Source organism: Centroberyx gerrardi, chromosome 4 (genome assembly GCF_048128805.1).
Source record: "Centroberyx gerrardi isolate f3 chromosome 4, fCenGer3.hap1.cur.20231027, whole genome shotgun sequence".
In the NCBI taxonomy this organism is placed as follows: Eukaryota; Metazoa; Chordata; class Actinopteri; order Beryciformes; family Berycidae; genus Centroberyx; species Centroberyx gerrardi.
Window position 1 is genome coordinate 17,602,731 of NC_136000.1, and position 13,871 is coordinate 17,616,601.

General features: G+C 40.9%; 1 protein-coding gene across 1 annotated transcript; it reads left to right on the plus strand.

Moving 5' to 3' along the window:
• The first annotated feature begins 12,782 nt into the window (after positions 1–12,782).
• On the plus strand, positions 12,783–13,520 carry LOC139921286 (leptin-like). The gene is made up of 2 exons (XM_071911493.2): positions 12,783–12,955; positions 13,058–13,520. Exons 1-2 carry the CDS (start codon positions 12,803–12,805, stop codon positions 13,391–13,393), a joined length of 489 nt encoding a protein of 162 aa, XP_071767594.1. The 5' UTR covers positions 12,783–12,802; the 3' UTR covers positions 13,394–13,520.
• The last annotated feature ends 351 nt before the right edge of the window (positions 13,521–13,871 follow it).

Below are 13,871 nucleotides of genomic sequence, written 5' to 3' on the forward strand. Positions count from 1 at the left end.
AATTGGCAGTGCAACCCCTTGCTACAAGAAAAACCCCAAGAGAGATGCATGTTGCATGCAGCAGAAGAAGGGCTTGGTGTTCCTGCTCTTTCTCTCTCTCTCTCTCTCTCTCCCTCTCTCTCTCTCTCTCTCTCTCACACACACACACACACACACACACATACACACACACATATGGACATACAGACAGATGCACAGACAGACAGACAGACAGACAGACAGACACGTACAGTGTCGTGAGAGGAGGTGGGGGGCTTCTTGGGCGTTTACCGGCAGGTCTGGTGTGAGGCGTTCAGGACCATGGACAGCTCTCATGAAGCTCATCCAGTGTGGTCTCCTCCTTTATGTCCGCACTTGCTGCAGCATCATTGTTTGGCACTTCCACAAAATAGCCCATCTACCTATGTTTCATAGTTAAAATAACCTGATCCTCTAGAACAATAATAAACATATTTATTGTCTTTTTGTCTCTTACAATCCGTTAGGCCCCACACATGAAATGTTCTATCCCAGGCCATTTAAATGATGTCAGAAATACACTTTTTGGGTAATATATGTACTGAAAAAAAACATGGTTATGCTTGCAATGATTTACATATTCAGATAGTTGAATATTCAATTTGAATATTCGTGTTCATCCACCATCTCTGTTGTCATCCACGCCTTCATGCCAGCTTGTGTTGTACAGCAGTTGTGTGTCCAGACACTACACCTGATCAGCTGCGAAACCCAGATTTCCCCTCTAATTTGGCCTCTACACACAAGCCTCTCCTTTGGTCTTGTTCCTCACTGCCATTCAACACACTACTTCATGCAAAATACACTTCTTTTTTTACCCTCGTCACCTGTCCTCCACCTACACCTCCTCATTCATTGTAACTGTACTTGATTCCCTCCTTCCCATAGAAACTCATGAATGGCTCTGTTACTTGCTCTGGGACATTACAGTGTTATTCACAGGTGATCCAGTTTTATATAATCCCCTTTATCACTCACAACTGATTTTATACTGCATCATACCTAATTGACATTGTACTCCTGCAAACCTTTCTTTCCCAAATGAAATATATAAGTCAAAATATATAAGTCAAAATAATGTCAATATGTGCTTGTTACTGTCATTCTGAATGTAGCCTACATATTGTGTAGGTCCCCCAGGTCAATTAGTGGGCTCCTGAAGGGTGAAGTTGTGATGCAGCGTAATGTAGTGGGAGCTATACCTAAAAACTATCATTTCACTCATCTTGCAACTACAATTTATTGCTGTGAGTTATGGTTATGGTTATCCTATGGGGAATCATTTTTTTCCCATCCAATTACAAACATTGACTTATATAATTAACAGTGCTCATTTGATATGTTTGAGGATGATGATGATGATGATAATTTGTGTGTGTGTGTGTGTGTGTGTGTGTGTGTGTGTTGAGCAGTAGGGATGTTAGCGCAATCTCATGATTTGCTTCTTCCATTACATCAGGGTTTGGTTATACATTTTCACTCCTAACCTCTCTGACTTCATTCCAGCCCCTGCTAAATAATTTGAGTTGATCCTTGATTATTGGTAGTGGTGCTAGTTATGCATTAATTGCATTAAATTAGAAAATGCAAATGTTTTTGAATTCAGCATGAACCCATAACTTAAAGTCAAGCAAAAATCGGTGCGAAAAGTGCCAAGAGGACATTGGTGCATATTATCGCATATTGCCAATGTAGAATTCACTTAAGGGGAAACAATACTCAATCTAAGTATTCGTCCATTCTATTCCTCTGTTTTAGGATAGTGAAATCAATATTTGTGAACAAGAACAACTAAAAGGAATAAACAACAGGCGTCTAAATGGAAGAAGCAACAGAATTAACATTCTAATTTGTGATGACATCTAGATATACAACCTGGTGCTGACCTATTAACAATAAATTGAAAAGTGACTTAGTAGACTAATAAAATGTTGTTTGTGTATTTACACCCAAACACTTAGCAAAATATTTACCCATATACCCTGAAAATACCCCTGCATGCTCTCATGTTCACCTCTTCCATTTATTCTTTGTGGTCCTGTGTAGTGAAATGTGTGACACATGGTACGAACAGTTCAGGGGTTTTCAGCCACACTAAAAATGTATCCACGTATGATACTGCAAGGAGCTTTGGATCCCAGCATCCACCAACTGTCATATGTCATGTATTTTCCAATTCGCTCTTTATAGAGCTGTGCATTGGAGTGACATCACATATTTGGATAAGAACAATCTATTCTCTTCAATTTCTGATCATATAAGGTATTAGTGAATGTTCACAAATATAAACTTTAATATAAAATGTGAGTACTGAACTTTATCGCTGTTCCCCTTCAGTGCTTAATGTTTGGGTTTGTAACCTAAGGCATAGTGTGTGCTGTATCTGAGGCCCTTTTGCTCTACAGAAGCTAAATGGAAAAATTAAGTCAGAATGAGGTTTGTTATGACTTGTATGTGACTCCTTTTACTCCAAATTCACGTTCAGTCTCATGGATCTGTGACTGTGTGTTTCAGGTGCTGGAACAACTGTGTATGACCTTGGCCATGATTTCAGCTGAGCACTCTTGTTCTTTTCAGGTCTTTTTGCGGTCTGGGCTTGCTGTCAAATGACTATCCAGGAAGCCCTTACCCCAAAAAGCATCTGCATGGGATCCTTACATCAAAGAAGAATTATATGAAACCCCCCTTGACTCTTGAGCTTGATTTATACAGTGTGTAGGCCAACCTGCCTGAATGACTGAAGTGTGAGTGCATAAGATTGTGATACAGTGTGTTATATTTTCCTGTTGAACACAATGAAATGGTGTTGAGTGGCTTGAATTGATTGCAGTGAAATTTTACCCTTTTTACAATCAATGAATACTAGTCAAATATATAATATAGATAATCTAGATAATCTAATCCAGTGCTTCTCAATCCTGATCCTGAGTACCGCTGGTTTTCTATCCTACCAGCTAGTTAATTGCATTCACCTTGCATCTTAGCTGTAAATCAGTCCATGATTAGCTGGCTAGAATGAAAACCAGCAGGACTCTGGGTCCTGAGGACCAGGATTGAGAACTACTGCCCTCATCCAGCCCAAATTATTTTATTCGAAACAGTCTGTTGCATTGCATCTGCTCCAGTAGATGGCAGCATTGCTCAAGATTTTTGACCATGAGGAAACTGCAAACTGTCATCCTTGGTGCATGGACAGTTGGTCACAATGATCTTGATGATGATATCCTTGTGTATTGCATGACAACACACTATACCTCTTCATGTTTATAGTGAATTTTGATGCTTTACTGTACTCAATTGTAACAATTCTAAAAATATGTTTAATGTGGTTTTATACATTTGTTTGGCTGTACAATAGGTATGTTATTTGAAAATTTGGGGTATAATTATACACCGTGGACATAGAGACTGAATGACAAGCAGTTTTCTCCACCAAAACTTGAGTGCACAACACGGCATCAATAAAGACAGTGAATTAAAAGCCTGTGTGAACACGTTTTTAACTGATAAACCACTTCTGAAATTTGTCATTTCCCTTTTATTAGTCATTTCTGTAAAAATCAACATTTCGCAACAGGATACCAAGGAACAGGTGCAAACAGATTGTTAATGTTCTTTTGCTTCCAGTAAAAGGACACACACACACATACACGCTCACACACATTGTTTAGCTATTCCACATCCGTTGACAAAACCATCCCACAAGAAAAGCATGTAGCAACAAACACAGCTTTTGACTACTTTGGTCTAACCATTGGCTTAGTTTTAATCTGTGACTGAAAACAGCTTTTTATAATTCAAAAAGACATTCATTATAACTATAGGTTATAACTAGAATGAAGGAAACGGCGCCATAAAAGATTCAGTGCTGTTTTTTTGTTTGTTTTTTTCTGGCATGGTTGATCTACTTAAATCCCAAACAAGGGCAGTGCCAATCATTATTTCTAATGTAATCATTTTGAGTGATCATCTGGGCCCTTCATCTTAATGACGGTGGTGGAATAATTCAGGTCATGCTGTTAACCATATTGCTCTGACTGCTCGGATGTGAGCCAGTAGAAGGAGCTTTGCTTCAACCTGCTGCTGTCAGTCACCCCACTCTGATTCTGTTCTTTCTGGGAAATCAGTGTGCTCAGCTTCTCAGGAAGCGATGCATACCTGTAATCTACATCCATAGACACGTATCCAAATGTAAGAACTTGTTGGATTTGTACCTCTTCAGCACTGGCCTCCATTGTTAAGTCTATTCATGACACAATCAACCTTTTTTCTGTTGTGGTTGAGTTGTGATTTATCATTCACTAAAAGAGTGAGTCCAACATTACGGGCCTCCAGTTGAAGCTCAGCAGCTGCTATTTCAAATACCTCACTCTGAAGTATTAACCTCAGAGAGCCGAGCCCCGGTCTCAAAAGGAGGATTTGCCTTTTTCCTTATGTCAGTTGACCTTCTGCTCGGACTTGAGTCATGCTAGTCTGGAAGATAAAACAAGGGGATCTTATGTTAAACCTGTTGTGGTGTGATCATCTCAGTGGTGATTACCTGTAGCTCTGACAAAACTCTGCAGAGAGGAGAAGAAATAGATATACAGAATGTATAGAATCCTTGAGCAGCTCTGCAACATGGACACAGGCTGTTGACTTTACTGGGTTTCTCCTACTCGCCTGCCGGTCTCATCAGGCGAGGCCGCATCCATTTCCTTCTGAGTTTCCCTGGAACTCTACAACCACATTCAACAAAGAGCCTGTTTCCTCTGGGACAGCTCTCTTGACGAGTTAAAAATGACGCTTGCATTGAAACCGAGCGATATCATCATTCTTGACATTCTTTGCCCTCTCTGTAAGCTTCCGCTGAATCTTTGCTGGAGGGGAATGAGGTGTTGATGGAGCCTTTATTGTGGGCTTTTCACATATTTCATCACTCAAGGGGTTTTGGTAAAAGACAGAAGTCTGTACTTTGAGTGCCGTCCCAAACTCCTGACCTAAACCGAGGCTCGCTCACCAATGGACAATGTTTCCAATACATTTATTTGAGATGCATATTTTATTATTTTATTTATTTCATGATTAGTACTTTACAAGCATCAAAACTTCGAAACAGGCTGCTTCTTCGATATATTAAAAATACCAAAATATTAAATAGTGTAAGAAGCTGTAGAAACATCTCAAGGACTTTCAAAGGCATTCGGATGCCCCTTACCTAAATTCAGGGGTTAAAGCGGGATTTGGCAGGTGGAGGAACCCTGTTTCTGGGGGGGGGGGACATGATGGCCCACAGGCCCACAGGATTCACTGCGTGAGAAAATGGACTTGTGGCATGAGAGCGTGTGAAAAATGTCAATTGCGTGAGTCTCACGGTCAATGCGTGAGAGTTGGCAGCCCTGTGAACTCGCTTGACATTATTATGTATGAAACTGCCAATCAGATTTATTTACTTATTAATCGAAGGTGCCGGAACGCCGTTCCGGATCGTTCCGGCCCACTTTAACCCCTGCCTAAATTTGGAGTGTCACTACAAAGGGGTTGAATGCTTATTGACTAAAAACATTTCAGCTTTTGATTTCAACTGTAAAAAAATTTAAATAAAAAAAAAGTCATTATGGGTTATTTGGTGTAGATCAGTGACAAAAATCCCAATTAAATCAATTTTGAATTCAACCTGTAACACTACAAAATGTAGAAAGTGTGAATGGGGTTGAATATTTGAAGGCACCGTATTGTCACAAGCTTTGGGTAATGACTGAAAGAATGAGATCACGAAAACAAGCAGCAGAAATGAGAGTGAAGTTCGGGCACCATAGGCACCATGGAGGCACACCTGACTTACAGGAGACTCCAGGGCAGAACAAGGACATGGAGGGACTACATCTCCCAGCATGCCTGGGAGAGCCTGGGGATCCCTGAGAAGAACTGGAGGAAGTTGCTGGGGAAACAGACATCTGGGCTCCTCTGCTTGCCCTGTTGCCATCAAAATGGATGGATGGACGGACGGACGGATGTATGGACGGATGGATGGATGGACGGATGGACGGATGGATGGATGGATGGACGGATGGACAGATGGATGGATGGATGGATGGATGGACAGATGGACTGGGAATATCGCATGCAAAACTGATACTATTATGTACCAATGTCATACCTTTTCTCTTTTATGAGGCACTTTTCTTTTTTAACTCAGCTTGAGACAAACGGTAGAGCCTCTGGTTGTTTGTAAATCACAGTTTCAAAGATCAGCATCAGCATTGTGAAATTACATAAAACAAGCACTTTAATTGCATACAGTGCATCCCTCCGGTATTTTCTGGTTTATTTTGATACATTTGTTGAAAGAGTACATTATAAAAGAAAGGAAACCGCACACTCTTTACCTCCTTATGTGTTTTTAATAAGGACCACTTCGGCACGCATGCCTTCCTCAGGGTGATTGTGAGTAGTGAGTAGCTATGTTATTTATAGAACTCTAATCAGTAACAGGTGCGGCAAATCAATACCATGTGACCCATATAACAACACAAAAGATGGAGGAGTATGTTGAAATACATACACAGCATGTTGCAATATAAAATCAAAGTGAAAGTGTGTTGCAGTGTATTCTGGACAATAAAAAAAAGACCATCTAAAGTAAACTAATGGGTTATTTGAGCATAAAATGAGGCTAATATTTTGTTATGCGCACATTGTGTTCAGCTGAATGTGCACAAGAGTGTCATAAGTGAAGGTTTTGATTTCAAATCTATATTTTCATTGTGAGTCAGTGTCAGATAAGTCTCTTCATTGGGCCTTGTCATGGCATGATTGATAAGAGTAGTTCAATCCATACTGATGTCATTATGCGTAAGCTACTGTACGTAGGGATTTAAAACTTTCTAGAATCACAATCCAAAAGAGAAGTTTCTAAAGAAGACTAAATTAGTGTAAGTGCATTTCCTGGACTTGACTGAAACTTTTGCACAACAGGAATATGACTGGATGCAGCAGGACTTACTGTAAGTGCATTTCAAATGTATTATTCAAATTCCACTGAAATAAAAAGCTTCCCCAGAAAACGCTGATGGGAAAGAGCATCAGCAACCAAGAAATGAAACCTTAAATATTTTGGACCTTGCGGAACAAGTCAGGCTTTATAGTTTGCATATATTTGCATAAATATGTTTTAACCCTTTCCCTTCCGTAATCCGTGGTTATCGGTCAACTTTATAGATCTTATCTTTCAAATGCAAAAAGGAGCCTGTGATACCAGTGTTGCTGAACATCAAAATCAATGAAGAGATGGCAGCATGCTGTTTTCTGCTTTGACTGGACTTTTATGGAGCTTGGACACATCCTGAAACGCGCCGCAAAAAGCTGATTCAGGCTTTTCAGTCAGGTTTAATAGAGCAAACGTCACTCAAGGGTCTGTGGGTGAAAACAATGTCTCTTCCGGAATGGCAGCGCATACAGAATCACTCAGTCTGAATTCCCGTCATTCCTGTGACTCATCCAGACAAATCCTGCTGTGTGGAATTCCTGGTTTCCATGCTGCCTGTGGAAGAGTAATCTGATACTGTGTAAGGCCCCTTCAATATGGCTCTACTGGGAATAATAGAAACACTTTGTTAGGCTTTTGGCCAGGATATTATTCTACCACATTTACTGGTTTAAAGATATTGCACTTGCATCCCTTCTACTAAGAATCTATTAATCTCATTGTGATATTAATGTTAAGACAAAAACGTCATGGTTTTGTCTTCAGTGTGTGGTGTGGTGGCATGTGTGTGCATGTGTGCGTATAATGATTAGATAAGAGGAGTAGGACACCCTCCTACTGAAGATGTGACTCATGTGCTCCCATAAGTCATGTGACACGAGTCCTCATGAATAATTAATGAGGCCTTTGCAGTGTCCTTCCTTGTGTCATACTCCAGGGGTGACTTGGTCCTCGAGGGACGCGGTGTGATTGATCCTCTGTGATTCCAGGGACAAAGGACATCCAAGCACAAACCCCCTAGACCCAGGAAACTCAAGTAGGTTTGGGCTGTTTGAAGTCTCAGACGGGGCTACTCATCACATGATTGTGCTTTCTGATGCATCCACAAAATTGCACTTCTTCGTTTTGTGAAAGTGATGAGTACATGCTGAGAAACACGGGATAAATAAATTGATTCATAAACTAGCCTAACTACCCTGTCTGGCTATGAGGAAACACTTTTGAGTCATTCATTTGTGAAAAGCTTTTGTTTCAGCATTGTTTGTATGTTTTTTGTTGATCCCACTACTCAAACAAGACTAGAACTTTTTGATTAAACTGTGTAGCACCAGTACCAAAAAACCAAGAGCATGAGGACCATGTTTTCTGAGACTTTCCTGGGACTACATAACTATAATTAAGTACCTCTAAATGTGATGAAACACATGCATCGTTTTAAGGCAATGTACGGCAATGTATGTAAGGCAATATCTCCTTCAGCAAGTTTAGGGATTGGCAACTAGGACAAAATCAATATGTATTCCACAATGGGCTAAAAAGAACAAAAGCATAAAAACTACTGTTGGTCCTAACTGTAACTGTAACTGTAACTGCTTCAAAATGTTTCCAGTGTATTGTGACCTGGCAGGCAAAAACACTGACATGAAAGTATTTGGCGCAACAGACAGCTTTTATTCATCCCAGACGCCAGGAAATGAAATCAAACTTGCTCTCTTGCTGGCTGATAGCTCCCCAAACTCCAAGAGAGTAACGCTTCTAAAGGAAGTTTAACAGTACTTGGAAAATATCCATCTAATTATCTTATTCACTCCATTCTTTCATGTTTTGCTTTCGTGAATAACACACTATTCCCGTTGAAAATGCAACTGGGAAATTGTCACTTGATCACTTTCCTTCCCAGAATTATCTCTCGTTTTTCTATGACATTTCTGTTTGTCCTGCTCAAAGGCTGGCACCAATTTTGTGCTAATCATTTTATGAGGCCCCTATGTGTGTGTGTGTGTGTGTGTGTGTGTGTGTGTGTGTGTGTGTAATCTGTGTGTCTGTGTGTGTATGTGGACGTTTGCATAAGTGTGTGTGTGTGTGTGTGTGTGTGTGTGTGTGTGTGTGTGTGTGTGTGAGGTATTTAACACAGCAGTATGCAGGATTTACAGTAAGTGACCTGGAGAGAAACTGAGAAATGACCATTATGGTCCTGTTGTGTTCCCTGTGCCTGCAGAGCCCCCTCTCACACATAGCCTCAGGGTTGTGTGTGAGCCTCTCTAACCTCTTTTTTGCCTCAGAAACACAGTGGAAACATGCTGAGCGCAGCCCCTTCTCTCTCCAAGGAGCAACACCAGACTCCTTGCTTCCAGAAATAGCCACTTCCAAATGAAAAATACAAAGATTTCAAAACACTTTTTCCCAGAAATGCATTGAATCATAACAATTTGGGAGAAATAAGCGGAAGCAGATAAAATAGTGATGAATGTTTGAAAATGTGTCTGACACTGTAAAAACACTATAAAACTGTCTACAAAACCAGAAGGCCTGTAATTCAGTGTGTAATAGGTGTCTTTGTTTGCAGTACTCATAAGTACTTATAAGGCATACACAGAAAGTAAAAGTGTCTACCTGATATAATTATGCAATCCTCACTGAGAGGAGGTGAAGCCTCAATGCTGCAGTACATTAAACTAAACATTTTGATATGTGATGTCTTAGGGTATAGCAAGGATGACAAAAAAAATTGTAGTATTCATAATAAATACATTTTTTCCTGACTTTTTCTCTTAACACCTAACCAGAAAAGGTGAGTTTTTATTGCAAAAAGTGGATCCTGTAAGCCAATGAGGGAAAACACAATTGCCTTGATGTAAATGTCGTATGTGTGTGTGTGTGTGTGTGTGTGTGTGTGTGTGTGTGTGTGGCAGGAAAAGGAGAAACGGTTAATTAGCTTCTGGTGGACCACCGGCACTCCACCCTGAACTGGGGGCCTTAGGGGAGTGGTCCGAGTGACGTCCAGTGCTAAAGGCTTTGCCAGACAAATCCAGTAAAAGAGTATCGCCACCTCCATTAGGTCATGTGGTGCAACTTTATCGCTAACTCATCAAGTACTGTAGAACACAGTAAGTATTTCTCAATCATTTAGTCATAGTAACAGTAATAGTAGTGGTAGTAGTAGTAGTGGTAGTAGTAGTGATAACAGTAGTAGTAGTGGAAGTAGTAGTAGTAGTAGTGGTAGTAGTTGTAGTGGTAGTAGTAGTGATAACAGTAGTAGTAGTGGTAGTAGTAGTAGAAGTGGAAGTAGTAGTAGTAGTAGTAGTAGTAGTGGTAGTAGTAGTGATAACAGTAGTAGTAGTGGTAGTAGTAGTAGAAGTGGAAGTAGTAGTAGTAGTAGTAGTGGTAGTAGTTGTAGTGGTAGTAGTAGTAGTGGTAGTAGTAGTGATAACAGTAGTAGTAGTGGTAGTAGTAGTAGAAGTGGAAGTAGTAGTAGTAGTAGTAGTAGTACTAGTAGTGGTAGTAGTAGTAGTAGAAGTAGTACTAGTAATGGTAGTAATAGTAGTAGTAATAATAGTAGTGATAGTAGCAATAGTAGTAGTGGTAACATTAGTAGTAGCAGTACTAATGTGGTAGTTGCTGCCTGGTCATTACTAAGAACCATCTTGACCATGACTCAGAGGGGAGGAGGTTGATTAGCAGTGACAACTGGGTCGGGTTTGATTACAGCACAACAGGAGGGGCACAGAGGAGGTGCTGTGATATGAACACAGCAGCATGGAACACATCCCCAAACGGGTGGTCCCACTTCAGGACAATAGAGTCATGATGAGCAGTGATGTTGCTGGCTCCAGATGCACAACTCCCTGTCAGTCTGTCTGTCTGTCTGTCTGTCTGTGTGTCTGTGTGTCTGTCTGTCTGTCTGTCTGTCCTTCTCTCTCTCGCTCTGCCTAAAACACACACACACACACACACACACACAAACTCACCAAATAAGTGACACCCTATGAGATAGCTAAAAGTAATGTCCCAACACTGGAACACCCTGCAGAGAATAAGTAGGAGCGATAGTGACAACATCCCAGGTCATATAATAAATGAATGTCCCAGCAAAGATCAGCCCAAATAAACTTAAAAACTCGGAATCAATGATGTTAAATGACAGAACCAAAGATATAAATACATGAAAAAAAAATGTTTATACACCTGGTAAGTATTAAGTAATGTTTACAGAGAGGTCAGTGGACATGAGGGGGTGTCAGTTTGGGGATGCAGTAGATTATTGCTTCAGTCAAGCTGGAAACTATTATATTTTTGCTCTCAAAGAATGAGAAACATATTTATTATAATTATTATTTGTAAGCTGTGGGATAGTGGTACCCTGAATGTGTACAGAGGAAGCTGGATGTGCTGCTTGGATGTGTTGTGCAAATCTGGATGTGCCATGTCAAAATGCAGTGCTCTCCGCACTTTCACAAATTATTGTTGAAATGCCTTGGAGCTACACACTTAATCCCTAGTTAAGTTACTCCGTGGCCACTGATACTAGACTCCGGTAGGGCTTTGGTTGAATTAGGCAGGCCAGGTGAAAAAGTGTGTCACTCTCTTTCCTCCTCCAACTATTCCTAACCCCTTTGTGAAAAAGACCCAATTCTTAGTCAGCTTCCCTAGTAAAGTGAATATTCAACGATAACAAAATTGTTGGGTTTTTTTTTTTATTACGTTGTTCTTGAATCACATGCACAAAACCACTTCACAAAGCTCATAAAATAACTTGTGTGAGTTGTGTGTCTGTGTGTGTGTATGTGTGTGTGTTTCCGTCCGGTGAGCAGAATATGTCAGGCTGGTAGTCACCAAAGTGTACCGTGTTTTCAACTTGCCTCCCCCCTGCCCTGTAATACCAAGGGATTGGGGGTATGAGATGGGGAGAGGGAGAGGTTTGTGAGGGGGTGGATGAGGGGGAACGGGGGGTCAGAGAGAGGTGAGTAAGAGATGAGTCAACAGCCCTCCACTATAAGATACCCTGATGGAGCCTAACAGTGGCATACACACAGAGATCGGCCAAGGTAAGGTCCACTCTCCTCTCCATCTCTTGTCTCCATCTCCATCTCCTTTACTCTGAGCTTTAACCTTCCATCTCTGTTTCACCATCTCACAATTACCTCACCATCTTCACTATCGCGCTTTCTCTTTCTCCATTTCTAACGTCTAACTTCAAATGACTTTTCTCTGACCACATCAATTTGTTTTAATTGTGCATGTTGGAATGTTTGGAGTTATTTGTAAGAGTTGTGTAGCATGTAAGCGGCAGGTGTTGCGGATTAGGTATTGTTTTCCTTGTCTGGTTTTAGATTGTCTTGTAGCTCCAGCAGATCTCACACAAATATAATCTTATATTATATTTATTATCTAAAATCTAGTAGGAGTACAAGAACCTTTAGCCCAGTTTTTGCAGAGCATGTATCAGAATCTGGGCGAGCAGGGGCGGCGAATAACAAAATCAGTGATCTTTGTACCGATTACACAGTCAGAAATTCACATGGTATCCCTTTTCCAAATATTGACTAGCATAAACAAATATACTGTGGAAATTACTGGAAGGAAGCTGAGGTGTACAAAATGGTGACATCCAGAAACAAACTTGTGCCTGCTGCCTTAGTGAGTTGACACATTTAGAGTTAAAATATTTAAGAAAAAAGAAAGTTAGATAAAGATGGAGAACTGTCAGCAACAGGAGAACACTTACCCGCATGACTTGATCTCTAAACATGTCCCGTATCATCTTTCTCCTAGGAATACCAGTGCTTTTGTGCTGTGCATCCTGGGCATACTACAAATATGGACTACACACTGGCCCTCCTCCTGTTTTCCCTGCTGCAGATTTTCAATGTAGGCTCAGCAGCTTCTCTGTCAGGGGAAGCAGTGAACATGAGGACCAAAATCAAATTTAATGTTGGACAGCTGGTGTGGAGGATAGACAGAGACTTCCAGGTAATAGATATATTTACTGTAACATACTCTGCAAAAAATCAGACGTGTTCACACAAGTTCATGTGTTGGAATGAATCATTTTCTCTCTCTCTCTTGCTGCAGGTCCCTGCTGGCCTGACTATCAGCTCCCCTGCAGATAATCTAGATGGCCTTTCCTCCATAGTGATGGTTCTGCAGGGCTACGAGAGCCTGCTCTCTGAAACCCTTGACGGGCTCCCCCAGCTGAAGCAGGAGGTGTCTTCGTTGAGGGGATACCTGGACCACTGGAGGCAGGGGCACTGCAGCGAGCCGCGGCCGAAGCCCCCCATGCAGGGGCGGCTGGCGGAGCTGCAGAGTCGAAAACAATATATTCACACCGTGAGCATCGAGGCTCTCATGGGACTGAGGGAGTTCCTCAATCAGCTGCTGAAGAACCTGGACCGTCTTGAGACTTGCTGATCCACTGGGATCAGGAACAATGGTGTTTTTCAGTTGTTGAGTTTGGGACAAGATTTGTCAATCATGTCTGGGTCAGTGGCTAAACTTAATCAAGTTTGTGAAGCAAAAAGAATTTGCAATTTGACTTAGCATCCCACCATTGGCCATTTTGAACATTTTGCAATGTATTTTCGAGCAATATCTTCTTTGTCCTTGACATATTTATATTATATATTTATTTATATATTTAGCAGAAAATGTATTTTTTAACAAACATGGCCTTTTCATAAGAATGTTTGCAGCGAATGTGTAGCCTACTTTCAATAGGAATGTTTACATGCAAATTGATCTATGCTTTGCACGGCAAAAGATTTATCAGATGCTGATAGACTGGCAATATGACACCGGTGTTTTGGGAACAAAGAGCACTGTGCTGTCAGGATACCCATATTCATTCACTCATGAGGCTGAATCAGCTGAGTAAGCTTGTCTGTAGCCA

Excerpts from the sequence above, each read along its gene's own strand:
- LOC139921286 (XM_071911493.2), top strand. The coding sequence starts at position 12,803 with ATGGACTACACACTGGCCCTCCTCCTGTTTTCCCTGCTGCAGATTTTC. Across the intron at positions 12,956-13,057 it reads GGATAGACAGAGACTTCCAG|GTCCCTGCTGGCCTGACTAT; the intron begins GTAATAGATATA and ends CTCTTGCTGCAG.